Genomic DNA, 16,789 nt, shown 5'->3' on the forward strand with positions numbered 1-16,789 from the left:
GAACCACACATGCAGAGATCATCCTTTCACCTACTCTGTGTCTTACAAAGACACGGCGGTTGGAACCAAAAATCTCAAATTTGGACTCCTCAGACCAAAGGACAGATTTCCACCAGTCTAATGTCCATTGCTCTTGTTTCTTGGCCCAAGCCAGCCTCTTCTTATTATTGGGGTTCTTTGGTAGTGGATTATTTGCAGCAATTCGACCATGAAGACCTAATTCATGCAGTCTCGTCTTGGAGTTGGTCTTTTACCAAATAGGGCTATCTTCTGAAAACCACCCTTACCTTGTCATAGCACAACTGATTGGCTCAAACACATTAAGAAGGAAAGAAATTCCACAAATGAACTTTTAACAAGGCACACCTGTTAAATTAAATGAATTACAGGTGACTACCTTATGAAGCTGTTTGAGAGAATGCCAAGAGTGTGCAAAGCTGTCATCAAGGCAAAAGGTGGTGTCACAACTTCCGCCGAAGTCGGTCCCTCTCCTTGTTCGGGCGGCGTTCAGCGGTCGACGTCACCGGCCTTCTAGCCATCGCCAATTTACTTTTCATTTTCCATTTGTTTTGGCTTTGTTTTACACACCTGGTTTCAATCCCCCAATTACTTGTTCATTATTTAACCCTCTGTTCCCCCATGGTTTTTTGTGAGTGATTGTTTGTATGTATACGGTCCGTTATTGTGGGCTAGTTTTTGTGTTGTATATATTTGAATTCTTGAGTAAAGTACGTTCATTACTCATATCTCCTGTCCTGCGCCTGACTCCTCCACACCAGCTACACACAGGCCGATTACAGGTGGATACTTTGAAGAATCTCAAAAATAAAATGTATTTTGATCTGTTTAACTCTTTTTTTGGTTACTACATGATTCAATATGTGTTATTTCATAGTTTTGATGTCTTCACTATTATTCTAAATAGTCAAAATAAAGAAAAATCCTTGAATGAGTAGGTCTGTCCACATTTTTGACTGGTACTGTTTGTCACCTCTTTGTCACCTCAAACTAATGACCTTCTACCTGCCCACCACCAACAACAATAAAATTCCATATTGTATTCTGTCTCTTTTGTCATTCAGTTAAGCCTTTACTCGACTGAACTGTAATAGATTGTGTTGTTGTTCTTACAGAGTTCCTGTGGGGGGACTCGGAGACACTGGCCCTCTTGTCCCTCTGTGCCAGAGAGGTCCCAAACCGGAGAGCTTCATACACAGGGTCCACTTTACTGCCACAAGCTGGGGAGAGACACCAGAGAAGAGAAGCTCATGTCAGTCAAATCAGCCAGACAAGGACAATCTAGTTGTGCATTAATTTACTGTAAGTGCATTGACATTTTGAAAGGCAGGCCTATATAAATCACTTTGGCTTGTCTCACATTGCTTTCAACAATAACATTTTTTTTTTAAGCAAACTTCCATTGTCTTATAAAGGATTGCTGAGTGTCTTCTCATCTTCAGTTTTCTCCACTGTTCATGCACCTTGGTTTGTAATGACATTTCTTTATCTCTAGAGTATTGTAAGGCAAAGGTACATAAAGCGTGCTTACCAATGGGCATGACTTCTTTGATGCAGCCAAATTGCTCCGTTATCAGCAGTGGGGAGCTGTAGTACCTTCGAAAGCCCTTTGGCTGTGGAGGGGGAAAGAGAAGGGAGGGAGGAAGGGAGGGGAGGATGGATGGAGGGCAGGAACATCATAGTGAGTGAGGGATCAATACATCAACAGGCAGTGCAGCACACCAAAATACATTAGAGCCACTGCATAACCTAATTTCTCTATTAGTTTCCAGATGCACTATACTGTACTCTAGTCGGGGTTTGTTTCTGTTTACAACAACACAACATCATTGTTTGGTGAGACAACAACAAGCTGGCTAAAGCAGAGGAGACATTTTAGACATATCCCAAGCCAGAACAACTGGTTAAAAGCCATTTACCATTATAGACCTCTCTGTGATCACCAACTGCTGATCACTCTCCCTGCCTCAGCCATGCTAAACAATATTAAACAATGTTTAAATAAAACATAGCTTGATGAGGGTTGAGTGAAGATGTGCAAATACAGAAATACATTGGTGGGTGGGCCTGCAGAAATGTGTGTGGGCCCAAAATAAAAAATGTCTGCTATTCTACACATTTTGCCATGAGGCTGAGATAAAATGCTGCAATTTTAAACCTAAGCTAGAACATACAGTCCCTCCGGAAAGTAAAGCCTTATTCTAAAATGTATTTGTTTTTAATCATAATCAATCTACAAACAAAACCCATACTGACAAAGCATAAACATGATTTTTTAAAGTATGCTAATTTTTACCAAAAAAAACTGATATCACATATACATAAGTATTCACCCTCATTCACATACAGAACTTTGTTGTAGGACCTTCGGCAGTGATTACAGCCTCAAGTCTTCTTGGGTATGATGCTACAAGCTTGGCAGACCTGTATTTGGGGAGTTTCTCCAATTATTCTCTGCAGATCCTTTCAGGATGGGGAGCGGATGGGAAGAAATCATTTTCTTAAGAACTAGATGACATGAGTACTATAGTCAACGAGAAATGTTTTTGTTTTGTGCGGATGAAGGGATCGCGATATGAGCCTGTTTTATTTTTAAGGACTTCATATTGTGTGCTTTCATGTTTTTCTACTCCTTTTGCAAATATCTTCTTTTTTTCGTCTTGGTTCTTTTCAATTGTGGCTTTTACAGATGTACCAACTGCCTCTATTTCTTCTGTTGTGATACCTTGCTTATTTTTTTTTTTTTATAAGGGAAGAAAAAAAAAGGTATCAGGATGGGGAATAAGGAAGGGGAGCTTTCGGGTGGGGAGCGTTGCTGCTGGGTTCAAGCTCGGGCTCTGGCTAGGCCACTAAAGGACATTCCAAGACTTGTCCCAAAGCCAACCCTTCGTTGTCTTGTTAGAATGTGAACCTTCACCCCAGTCTGAGGTCCTGAGTGCTCTGGAGAAGGTTTTCATCAAGGATCCCTCTGTACTTTGCTCCGTTCAACTTTTCCTAATCCTGACTGGTCTCCCAGTCCCTGCCGCTGAAAAACATCCCCACAGCATAATGCTGCCACCACCATGCTTCGCCGTAGGGATGGTGCCAGGTTTCCTCCAGAAGTGACACTTGGCATTCAGGCCAAAGGGTTCAATCTTAATTTCATCAGACCAGAGAATCTTGTTTCTCATGGTCTGTGAGTCTTTCGGTGCCATCTGGCAAACTCCAAACAGGCTGTCATGTGCCTTTTACTGAGGAGTAGCTTCTGTCTGGCCACTCTACCATAAAGGCCTGATTGGTGGAGTGCTGTAGAGATGGTTGTCCATCCGGAAGGTTCTCCCCACAGAGGAACTACAGAGCTCTGTCAGAGTGACCATCGGGTTCTTGGTCACCTTCCTCACCAAGGCCCTTCTCCACCGATTGCTCAGTTTGCCTGGGCGGCCAGCCCAAGGAAGAGTCTTGGTGGTTCCAAACCTTCAATGTTTTGATACCCTTCCAAAGATATAGCCTCGATGCAATCCTGTCTCAGAGCTCTACGGACAATTCCCCTCGACCCCATGGCTTAGTTTTTGTCCTGACTTGGGCTGTCAACTGTGGGACCTTCTATAGACAGGTGTGTGCCTTTCCAAATCATGTCCAATCAATTGAATTTACCACAGGTGGACTCCAATCAAGTTGTAGAAACATCTCAAGGATTATCAATGGAAACAGGATGCACCTGAACTCAATTTCGAGTCTCACAGCAAAGGGTCTGAATAGTTATGTAAATGAGGTTTTTCTGTTTTTTATTTTAATACATTTGCTAAAATGTCTAAAAACCTGTTTTTGCTTTGTCATTATGGGGTATTGTGTGTAGATTGCTGAGGATTTTTTATTTGTACTATCCATTTTAGATTAAGGCTGTAACAACAAAATATGGAAAAAGTCAAGGGGTCTGAATACTGTCAGAAAGCATTGTAGGTGTGTTGACTGTGATAATGGCACTGGATTATGAGCTGCTATGTCTGCTAAATGAAAAAATGAAATAAGCAGTGTTATGGTGCATATAGCCATAGAAACGCAGTGACATATGCCTTAAAGTGGTCATATTCGTGGCCTTTTGGAGGTGTGGTTTTCAGTTAGTTTTTTTTTGTCACCCATCCCATGAAAGTTAATGTCATTCCAGTGCACTTCTTGCTATCAATTATATCTGATGGTGTTTAGGTAAAAATATAAAAAAGGTCTCATTTGGAACACTGGCAAGTAGAGAGCATTCAAAAAAATGTTGCTCAGTCTGATCTGCAGGGTCCACCCGGTCCCGCCCATACCTACGTGGCTAGATTAGTCCAGCATCAATTCTGTTACTTTGACTAGTTTGTGTACAGTTAGTACAGCTCACTTGACAGACTGCCATACTGCAGATTTCTGGTCCCATATCCACATAGTCTCAGAGGAGGAGTGCTGGTCTCGGATCAGTTTTTTGCCTTTTAGAACGTAATGAATTAGATGGGGGACCTGATCCTAGATTTACTACTCTACTCTGAGACACTTTTTGAATACAGTTCCAGAGTCATTAACAGGATGTTTATCAGTCCTTGTGCTGTTATGATCTGTCCCATTCCTCATGTACCAAGTGCAAACAAGGACACATGTCTATCATCTACAGTGCCTTCGGACTGTATTCAGACCCCTTGACTTTTTCCACATTTTGTTACATTACAGCCTTATTCTAAAATGTATGAAATAAATAAAAAATCCTCAGCAATTCACAATACCCCATAATGACAAAGCAAAAACAGTTTTTTAGAAATTGTTGCAAATGTATAAATAATAAAAAACAGAAATACCTTATTCAGACCCTTTGCTATGAGACTCAAAATTGAGCTCAGGTGCATCCTGTTTCCATTGATCATCCTTGAGATGTTTCTGTATTTGGAGTCCACCTGTGGTAAATTCAATTGATTGGACATGATTTAGAAAGGCACACACCTGTCTATATAAGGTCCCACAGTTGATAGTGCATGTCAGAGCAAAAAACAAGCAATAAGGTCAAAGGAATTGTCCATAGACCTCCAAGACAGGATTGTGTCGAGGCACAGATCTGGGGAAGGGTACTAAAAAATGTCTGCAGCGTTGAAGGTCCCCAAGAACACAGTGGCCTCCATCATTCTTAAATGGAAGAAGTTTGGAACCACCATGAGTCTTCCTAGAGCTGGCCGCCCGGCCAAACTGAGCAATCGGGTTAAGGGCCTTGGTGAGTGAGGTGATTAAGAGCCCGATGGTCCTTCTAACAGAGCTCTAGAGTTTCTCTGTGGAGATGGGTGAACCTTTCAGAAGGACAACCACTCCACCAATCAGGTCTTTATGGTAGAATGGCCAGATGGAAGCCACTCCTCAGTAAAAAAGGCACATGACAGCCTGCTTGGAGTTTGCCAAAAGGCACCTAAAGACTGTCAGACCATAAGAACCAAGATTTCTGATCTGATAAAACCAAGATTGAACTCGTTGGCCTGAATGTCAAGCGTCACGTCTGGAGGAAACCTGGCACCATCCCTACAGTGAAGCACGGTGGTGGCAGCATCATGCTGTGGGGATGTTTTTCAGCGGCAGGGACTGGGAGAATAGTCAGGATCGAGGAAAAGATGAACGGAGCAAAGTTCAGAGAGACCTCAGACTGGGGCAAAGGTTCACCTTCCAACAGGACAACGACCCTAAGCACACAGCCAAGACAACTCAGGAGTGGCTTCGGGACAAGTCTCTGAATGTCCTTGAGTGGCCCAGCCAGAGCCCGGACTTGAACCAGATCTAACATCTCTGGAGAGACCTGAAAATAGCTGTGCAGCATCGCTCCCCATCCAACCTAAAAGAGCTTGAGAGGATCTGCAGAGAATAATTTGAGAAACTCCCAAATACAGGTGTGCCAATATATGTTTGCCAGGTGTGCTGAGCTCAAGAAGACTTGAGGCTGTAATCGCTGCCAAAGGTGCTTCAACAAAATACTGAGTGAAGGGTCTGAATACTTATGTAAATGTGATATTTCCATTTTTATTTTTAATAAATTGGGTAAAAATATCTTAACCTGTTTTTGCTTTGTCATTATGGGGTATTGTGTGTTGATTGATGAGGGAAAAAATGTATTTAATACATTTGTAACATAGCAAAATGTGGAAAAAGTCAAGAGGTATGAATACTTTAAGAAGGCACAGTATCTAACCATGATGTTTCAGTGTTACCTTCTCCCATACAATCAATATTTCCCATCAGAGATGTCATCCAGAAAAATTACAGTGGATGGCCTCCATTTTCAGAATTTCAGTTTCTCGCCCAAGAAATAGTAATTATCTTAGGCAAGGATTGTAATGTCAGTGCAATACATGACAAGACAAGTAGGTAGAATAATTAAACTACAGATGTAGGATCTTATTTTGATCACCCTGTTGCAGGAGAACTGTCCTGCAATGCAATACATTTTAAACTTGTGTATTTGAGGTTTAAAAAAAGGCTTCTGAAGTTTGTAATTTCCACTTTGACATTTTAGACTTGATTTTCCTTACAAAAATGTATCAATCCATACAAAAATGTCTATTACTTATAATCCACATAGTAATTCACATTTCCTGTGGCCGCAGGATTATTTTCCTGCTGTAGCAAATTGGCTCAAATTAAGATCCTACATCTTTAGGTGTTTATCACATACTAAGCACATACAAAACAAGGACAGATTCACCTTGGTATCATATACAGTGAAAGGTCATTTCAAAATCGGGTATTAACTGACAATGAAATCAACTTATTGTGTTTAGGTTTTTGGCAGCCACTATTCCTGCAATAAGCACAGCCACTATGCCTCAACTGTACAAAAAAGGCGCATTTCTGTTTGATTAAATTTGGTATAATCAACCATGGGTTCAGGCAATCTGCATGTGTAATCTGCCTTGATTAATTCTCAATGTGCGCGGCTGGTAATGAGAAGGTAAAAGAAGCAACTCTTGAACTTTATAAGCACCTCTGAAGTGCCACCCAATGTCAGGCCCTGCCAGAGGCAAGCTCCTTAATGAAAAGGTTGTCTGGTTGATGCATGAGACCACTGAAACTCATCTACAGAAATAACATGGAGGTTTGAATCCAGTTTGAATGGTCACTGGTCAAAAGTGTGGAATTATCGTTGTGATAGTCATGTTAACTGTTTGGGAAATATAAAAGGATGTATGTTTTCACTGACTGTCATGCAGTACACATATTGGTAGGATAGCCTATACCTACAGTGTGAATATTATAGGCTGTGTTTACACAGGCAGCCGTATTCTGATCTAAAAAAACTAAACGAATTGGTCAGAATTGGGCTGCCTGTGTAAACGCAGCCATATTGACTGAAATACTAAGAAAGTTGATTTCAGCTGTAGTATGTAAGTGGCCATTTCATATGACTATGTCTAATCTAATCTAGTCACTGTTTGACTGTTATGAGATGTCCTGGTGTAATATTTTGATCTTCAACTCAAACAACACATTATGATATATATTTGGTTTCATGTACTCTCTTTTTTCTCTGACCAAATTCTCTTGCCAAGAGAAATAAGCAGGGTTGAAGAAATACAACCTGCCACATTTTGAGAAACCTTAATTTAGAGGCGAGCCCAACTGGGAGTATATTCTCTTATTTTATGCTTGACCCCTCAACCTCATTTTCCACTCCTGAAAGCTGATCCCTATCTCCATGAGCCTCATCCTCAATGCATTAGGCAGCTCATGGAAAAAGGAAAATGGAGGACAAAGGGAACACTTGTCTTCCTGTATCCCGAGCAGTCTCATGGTCACGGTACACAAGGTTCACTAAACCCAAAGTCAATCCTGCTCCCCCTGTTTAATCCCACCCATTCCTGGCCAGTTCTTTATTTCAGCTCAGTAATGTCCAGTTATCCCCAATGATTCCCTGTCAATCCCAGTGAATTCTCTCCCATTCAGGCCAGGGGCACCTGGACTCTGGAGGAGTAAGTCACTGGAGAGCCAAGCAAATGGGAATCACACATGACGGAACCACACACGCTATATATTTTCCGCGTGGGACGTGTGATTCGGTGTGAATGACTAAAAAGCCCCAGTACAGTCGTGACTGCCAGTTCCCCAGAGTACATTGGACAACAGCGAAATGACAGATTGGTCTTGGCATTCTCTGCAACCAGCCCCCCTCATTAAAATGCAAGCTCACAGTTCACATACTGAGATAAATGAGGGAGAGTGATGAATCACACTGTATACAATGGAATTGTCTGATAATAGGAGGACACAATACAAGCTAAGAAAGTGTAAGTTCGACCCAGTCAGAAATATGGATATTTCAGATAATGGACAATGAAGTGTTCTTCTTTGTCTAGTATTATATCACCTTTTTTATGAGCTGCTTATCGACTCCTGTGGCAGTGGTCTTTCAGCACCACCATGATTATTCAATTCCGTAATTGCAGTACCGCATTACTAATCTACCTTTCATGTCTTTGTGATGAGTACATGAACCCCTCTGGAGTCCTGCCTCGCTGCACAATATGTTCCGCATCACAGCTTTAATCTGGTATTCTGGTGGGACAGTTGAGACAAATATCCATGAATCATACTAAGCAACAGGCTGCAATCGCCATGGTGTACTTCTAACAGAATGGCATATAGCACTTCAATATATTCCAATGTAATAAAAAGATTCCTCGAGGCCCGACCTATTGACCTTGGATTAATGCTTAATGCGGGGAGAAATACTGTAGGCACGAAGGGAGCTTGATTTTATTTTATTTCATTAGGATCTCTTTTAGTCCCCATTTGGACTAATCTTCCAAGAGTCCTTAACATTAAAATACAATTTATAATACAAACACACTTTCACATATAACACACTATTACAAACATACATAATACACTAGCATAATGACCCAATAAATACTCAATCTAAAAAAATATTGATTCTTCATCTACTATAGTCCCACAACATTTCTATATACTATATTTAAATTGTTTTTAAATAATGTTTAAACTTATATATTGAAAGGTTTCTAGTTTGCTCAGTTAATTTATTCCATTTCTTTATTGCTCTAAATCGAAATGTTCTTTTGCCCATTTCTTTTTTCTGTCTGGGTAACGCATAGATGGTGGACAATCTATTCCTAGTATTTACAGAATGTCTGTCTCTTACCAACTGAATACCATTGTGAATAGAACTTGGCCGTTTTAAATTATGTATATTATAAAATAAGATAAGCATGTTTTTTTCAATTATCTTGTCGATTGATGACCGATTGATGATGTCCATAGAGATACAGTATATATATAATACCTTTGTTCTATATTTAATTCTGTGATGATGTTCAGGCTCTTACCAGCTTGCCTTGGCAGCGTTGAGATCCCACTCCTTTCTCACACTTGTGGTGGATGCTCATCTTGCAGGCTTTGCAGCGGAGGCCATGTTTGGCCGTGTTGCCTGCCAGCATCACCACATGCTTAGAGGTGGTACCTGTCAAAAAAGCACAACATGAAGTCCATTTCATCTTTAAAGTGCCATCAAAGTTTTGTGATGTATTCAAAAATTATTTCACCTTGAGAGTGCAGTGGACCATACATTTGCCTAGACATGGCCGTCTGGTTAAGGTAATCAAATCCAATGTTAAATTAAAAACTGAACAAATATGATCTCCCTCAACCCCAAACCATGTCCCCAAACTTCCTCTCTTAAAGTTTCATTAAATTTGAACCAACTTAATCCAATACTCTTCTCCTCAGTGTCTAGATGCGCTTCTGTTCACCTTCAATATCTTTTCCGTTTCTGGATACAAAGGAAGTTTGATGCGAAAAATCCCCATGCGGAATGATGCCTCCTGTCCATGTGTCTACACCACTAGTGGTTTCATTGATGTATGAGTCACAGACATTGGAATAATTGAAGACTAATTAGGCTTAATTGCATTCAGAAGTTATGAAACAGACAATGTGACTGTCTGTAAGCAAGAGAGAGAGACAGCAGTGTAGCTTATGTAGAGGAGTCAGGCGCAGGACAGCAGATTTGAGTAAATAAATGTAATTTACTCAAAAATAGACAAATACAATACAATAAAGCGAGCCCACATAACGGACCAAATTACATATAAACAATCACTCACAAACAAACATGGGGGAACAGAGGGTTAAATAATGAACAAATAATTGGGGGATTGAAACCAGGTGTGTAAGACAAAGACAAAACAAATGGAAAATGAAAAGTGGATCGGCGATGGCTAGAAGGCCGGTGACGTCGACGGCCGAACGCCGCCTGAACAAGGAGAGGGACCGGCTTCGGCGGAAGTTGTGACGGCTGACAATCTGGTGCCTCTGTCCCCAACCATGGAGGGACTACAGCAGCAGCTAGATCATCAGCACAGATTCTGTCAGACTTAGGCTCTGACAGCTAATTTCAATAAGACAAAAAATAATGTGTTTTGAAAAAGTTCCAGTTGCCATGACCATAAATACAAATTTCACCTAGACATTGTTGCCCTAGAGCACACAAAACACGATACCTACCTCAGCCTAAACATCCGCACCTCAGGTAACTTACACAAAGCTGTGAACGATCTGAGAGACAAGGCAAGAATATAACACAATAGATCGGGTAAAAGCTAATACAAAGAAAAAAACAACCGTTCTTTTGTATTTTTTTTGTACCATCATCTTTGAAATGCAAGAGTAAGGCCATAATGTATTATTCCAGCCCAGCTGCAATTTAGATTTTCGCCACTAGCAGTGTGTGTGCAAAGTTTTAGATTGATCCAATGAACCATGGCATGCACAAAGACTGCACAAATGTGCCAATTTTTTTAATGAATAATTGTTCATGTTCAAAACTGTGCACTCTCCTCAAACAATAGCATGGTATTCTTTCACAGTAAAAGCTAAAGTAAATTGGACAGCACAGTTAGATTAACAAGAATTTAAACTTTCTGCCAATATCAGATATGTCTATGTCCTGGGAAATGTTCTTGTTACTTACAACCTCATGCTAATCACATTAGCCAATGTTAGCTCAACCGTCCCGTGGACAGGACACCGATCCCAAAGAAGTTTAATCAAATAGCCATTCAATTCTACAAACACATAAAAATAAGTGATTCTTAAACCATAACAAAGCCCTCACCTACAGAGAGATGAACCTGGAGAAGAGTCCCCTCTGCCAGCTGGTACGGGGACTCTGCTCACAAACAAAAATAAACCCCACAGAGCCCCAGGACAGCAACACAATTAGACCCAACCAAATCATGAAAAACTAAAAGATCAATTGGCTATACTGGAAAGAAATATATATTTTTTAAACATAGAAAACTAGAATGTTATTTGGCCCTAAGCAGAGAGCACAAAGTAGCAGAATACCCAACATTAAGGAAAGCTTTGACTATATACAGACTCAGATGGTATTGCCTTGCATAGGCAGACCTGTCTTTCAAGAGTAAACAGGCTATGTTCCCACTGCCCACAAAATGAGGTGGAAACCAAGCTGCACTACCTAACCTCCTGAAAACTGTATGACCATATCAGAGACAGATATTTCCCACAGATTACACAGACCCACAACGAATTTGAAAACAAATCCAATCTTGATAAACTCCCATATCTATTGAAATACTACAGTGTGCCATCACTGTAGCAAGATTTGTGACCTGTTGCCACACGAAAAGGGCAACCAGTGGAGCACAAACACCATTGTATAACCTATATTTATCTGTTTATTTAATTTCCATTTCATACTTCAACTATTTTCACATTGTTATAGAGAGAAGAGAGATATAGCGGAAGAGAGAGAGAAAGAGAGATAGTGTGAGCAGAAGAGAGAGAAAGAAAAGGAGATAGAGAGAGAGAGCATTGTTTGGGTCAAGGAAACCTGGTGATGATAGCAGATGCTCGGCACTATCTTTCTGATTGACTGCCAAATTTTAATGAATGGTTTTTTTTTTTTTGGGGGTCTAGGAATCAGCAGCACACTTTGGCTTTCTGTAAATAAAGTGAGTTTTTTTCCAAAGACATATGCCATGAGGATCGTATCACTTGGCTCTCAATCTGTGACCCTTGGTTTCAGCCTCACTAAGGCAAATTAACCTTTGACTGCAGTGGGCTAAATCAGGGCCACACAGAGTGTTCCTTGGTAGTCTTGAAACAAATCTACTTTGAAACAAAAGTATACACCTGACACACATGGTTATGGTCTTCTGTACCATTTCAGATATAGAGTTGAAATGTATTCAATGTTGAGTTTGCATCTCAATGTTACACTTCATATACAGTACGAGTCAAAAGTTTGTACATCCCTACTCCTTCAAGGATTTTTCTTTATTTTTACTATTTTCTACATTGTAGAATAATAGTGAAGACATCAAAACTATGAAATAACACATATGGAATCATGTAGAACCCCAAAAAGTGTTAAACAAATATATTTTATATTTGAGATTCGTCAAAGTAGCCATCCTTTGCCTTGATGTCAGCTTTGCACACTCTTGGCATTCTCTCAACCAGCTTCATGTGGTAGTCACCTGGAATGCATTTCAATTAACAGGTGTTAACAAGTTAATTTGTGGAATTTTTTTCCTTCTTAATGCGTTTGAGCCAATCAGTTGTGTTGTGACAAGGTAGGCGTGGTATACAGAAGATAGCCATATTTAGTAAAATACCAAGTCCAATATTAGGGCAAGAACAGCTCAAATAAGCAGAGAAACGACAGTCCATCATTACTTTAAGACATAAAGGTGTCACACCCTGATCTGTTTCACCTGTCTTTGTGCTTTTCTCCACCTCCTTCCAGGTGTCGCCCATCTTCCCCATATCCCCAGTGAATTTATACCTGTGTTCTCTGTTTGCCTGTTGCCAGTTGGTTTTGTTCGTCAAGCCTACCAGCACTTTTCCCCTTGCTCCTGTCTGTTTCTAGTTCCTGTTTTCTAGTTTTCCCGGTTTTGACCATTCTGCCAGCCCGGACCCTGAGCCTGCATGCCGATCTGTACCCTGTCACACCACACTGGATTATTGACCTCTGCCTGCACTGACCCTGAGAATGCCTGCCATTCTGTACCTTTTGTACTCTGATCTGGATTGCTGACCTCTGCCTACCCTTGACGTGTTGTTTTGCCTGCCCCCTGTTCTAATAATAAACTGTTGTTACTTCGACACTGTCTGCATCTGGAATTTTCCTAAAACGTGATAGAAGGTCAGTCAATATGGAACATTTCAAGAACTTTGACAGTTTCTTCAAGTGCAGTCGCAAAAACCATCAAGCGCTATGATGAAACTGGCTCTCATGAGGACCGCCACAGGAAAGGAAGACCCAAAGCTACCTCTGATGCAGGATAAGTTTAATAAAATTAACTGCACCTCAGATTGCAGCCCAAATAAATGCTTCACAGAGTTCAAGTAACAGACACATCTCAACATCAACTGTTCAGAGGAGACTGTGTGAATCAGGTCTTCATGATTGAATTGTGCAAAGAAATCACTACTAAAAGACACCAATAATAAGAAGGGACTTGCTTGGGCCAAGAAACATGAGCAATGGACATTAGAGTGGTGGAAATCTGTCCTTTGGTTCCAACCGCCATGTCTTTGTGAGACGCAGAGTAGGTAAACAGATGATCTCTGCGTGTGCGGTTCCCACCGTGAAGCATGGAGGAGAAGGTGTGGTGGTGTGGGGGTGATTTGCTGGTGACACTGTCAGTGATTTATTTAGAATTCAAGGCACACTTTATTTATTTGTATTTTTTTTGTTACCCCGTTTTTCGTGTCCTCCGAAACACGACCCACCAAGCCACACTACTTCTTGACTTTTTGCTTGCTTCAACCCAGCCGCACCAATGTGTTGGAGGAAACACCGTCCACCTGTCGACCATGTCAACGTGCATGCGCCACCCAGCCCGCCACAGGAGTCGCTAGAGCATGACTGGAAAAGGACATCTCGGCAGGCCAAACCCACCCAAAATCCGGACGACAATGGGCCAATTGTGCACTGCCCCATGAATCTCCTGGTCGCGGCCGGCTGCGACACGGTCCAGTATCGAACCAGGATCTGTAGTGACGCAGCTAGCATTGCGATGCAGTGCCTTAGACCGCTGTGCCACTCGGGAGGCCCATTTCAAGGCACACTTTAACCAGCATGGCTACCACAACATTCTGCAGCAATACGCCTTCCCATCTGGTTTGAGCTTAGTGGGACTATCATTTGACTGGTACTATACATCACAGTAGACTGAAATTTAACAAAAGCATTTGACATAGAAACATAAAAAACATTTATTCATTATGAAATTCGAACAAAATATTAATAACATTACACCTATGAGGCAAATTTGGTCATTTAACTGCAGGAAAGGCATACACATACACACTTTATCTTCAGATTTAATATAGAAGCTTAGTACTTTTTAATCAAATATAGATTCAATCCTGGCCACATACCACGCTAGTGGCATGTAGAGTGTGGCTGGCCTGAAAAACTGTAGTAAACTGATTAAACTAAATGTCCTTAATACTGGATTGTAATATCACACGGTTTACACCCAAGTACATCTGTGTCTAGTCCATTTTTGTCTCAACCCATTTCCCTCTCTTTTCTGCCCATGTTTTGATTGGCTTTGTACAGTAGACTTTACAGTAGCATGTTCCTATGAAACATCACTGATATTTCATTCCATAGACAATGTTTCTTACATAATAATGTTAAATTGCTACATATAAGTGCCTATTCGACTGTCAGCAATATGCCACGGTGAAGCCCCACTGCCATTTGTCATTTGTCTAGCAAAACGTTTGCTTCCAGGACTTCATTGATTAATCAATGAGCACGTGCCCATGCAGCCCAGAACCTATACGCGTGTGGATATGTGAAACACAATCGATCGATTCCTTCACATCGCACAGAGGCAGAGTAAGGCCTGTTTTGTTTGACTTCTATCAGTAACTATGTTGACCTACTGCACAGCCATCATTCAATATTAACAGTGGAATCTGGATTAGCAGTGAGATGTGTTACATGCCCAAATTATAGCAGTAAAATCTGATCCATAGGATGAGAGCTGACATGAGATATGTGGCACTGAACAAGCTGAACACACCACTCTTCCCCTCATCCCCACATACTACAGTACTTACTATAGAATTCTGTAGTAAACTGTAGTATACTGTAGAATACTATACTACACACTGTCCATCATTCATGTATAGTACTATACTATATACTATACTACACAACATCCCTCGTTCATGTGTAGTACTTAGTATAGCATTTTTTAATATACAGTAGAATACTGTCATGACTGTCCTGATCAGGTCACGGTTACAGGAGACCACAACCCTACAGATTATCTCTCAACCCCAACAGAGGAGGAGAGATCTAGGGGTCTGAAGATGTGGGGGGTTTATGACCCCTCACGCCCCTGGTAAATCTCAGGCCACAGACAAATTCCTTTGTCCTGTTACTATGGAGAACCAGCCTCAGAACATTAAACATGAAATAAAGGGACTTTGGAACAATAGTTTCCATCGGCCACAATGGTGGTCATGACGATAGATGGAATATGAAAATGTATGTCATTTTTGTTTTGTTATTAAAGGTTAATAGATGACGTTATTACGAAAACATTGTAACGTGAAGAGTTTTTCTAGTATATGTTTGATGTTTATACATTGTACGTTGTATGGAAAATATCCAAATCAAAGAGAATGTTTTGGGGAAGATGAAATGTGAAGTTAGTTGTCTAAAATTGGATTTGAGTAAAATCTAGACTTTGCCCTCTTAACTTGGTACGCCCAGAGAATTGCCCTAAAGGCGGTTACGCCCACTTCTGACCCATAAAACCCAAATGTATATTTCTCTCGTGTACTTTCTTTTTTTTCTCTCTCTCTTTGAAATCCCCATTTTGGGTAACACGCGCCATAGTGTGTTGGCCCGTTATACTAAGTTCTAATCAATAGCCTATAATGTGTTTTGTCTATGTGTACCTTTTAACATCATTTTAGCTTTTTAGTAAATAAATATTCAACTAAGATTGGTGTGGTACGAACTCATTGGTGAGACCCGGGTCCGTGCAGATTCACGGACTATACGACGTTCAGAACGAGATGGTAGAGGTAACTGGTTAATTAGTGGCTGTTGTAAAATCGATATTCTGATATTCTTCGAGTTTAATTTGGGAAATAGAAACTCAATAAAAACTAGTTTTCCCATGGTGCCCCAAGTTAATTAGTTAATAATTGCTTGATTCAGTTAATCACGCAATTAGAAACTATAATCATTCGATGAGCAACAGTCATCACATTAACTAATACAACGTCACGACAATACTATAGTGAATATTACATTATTATCCACACAAAAAGTAGTAAATACTACAGAAATGTCTGCAAACACTGCAGTCCGCAAAAACACTACAGTATTTAATTTGCATACACCCTGTCCATTCCCCTCCCTCATGTGCACATTTGTGCCACCCATAAGAGAGAAACCTACATGCAAAGTATAGACCATATATTGTGTTCCTTATGATTATAGAAAAGAGAAGATCTGATCCCTCCATTCAGAACCCAGTCCTACCTACAGTTGAAGTAGAACGTTTACATACACATTAGCCAAATACATTTAAACTCTGTTTTTCACAATCCCTGACATTTAATCCTTGTAAAAAATTCCCTGTTTAGGTCAGTTAGGATCACCACTTTATTTTAAGAATGTGAAATGTCAGAATAACAGAAGAGAGAATGATTTATTTAAGCTTTTATTTCTTTCATCACATTCCCAGTGGGTCAGAAGTTTACATACACT

General features: G+C 40.5%; 1 protein-coding gene across 4 annotated transcripts in view; it reads right to left on the reverse strand.

Annotated features, from left to right (window-relative positions):
• The window catches only part of stac (SH3 and cysteine rich domain), a 49,084-nt gene that overhangs the window by 19,937 nt on the left and 12,358 nt on the right, over positions 1-16,789 (reverse strand). For all 4 annotated transcript variants that reach the window (XM_042330158.1, XM_042330157.1, XM_042330160.1 and 1 more), the window contains 3 exons: positions 9,342-9,475; positions 1,550-1,631; positions 1,132-1,238 (listed from right to left, as the gene is read on the reverse strand). In XM_042330158.1, coding sequence (XP_042186092.1) covers positions 1,132-1,238; positions 1,550-1,631; positions 9,342-9,475 — 323 coding nt within the window. The remainder of the gene's footprint in view (positions 1-1,131; positions 1,239-1,549; positions 1,632-9,341; positions 9,476-16,789) is intronic.

Source organism: Oncorhynchus tshawytscha, linkage group LG11, assembly GCF_018296145.1.
Source record: "Oncorhynchus tshawytscha isolate Ot180627B linkage group LG11, Otsh_v2.0, whole genome shotgun sequence".
NCBI lineage: Eukaryota > Metazoa > Chordata > Actinopteri > Salmoniformes > Salmonidae > Oncorhynchus > Oncorhynchus tshawytscha.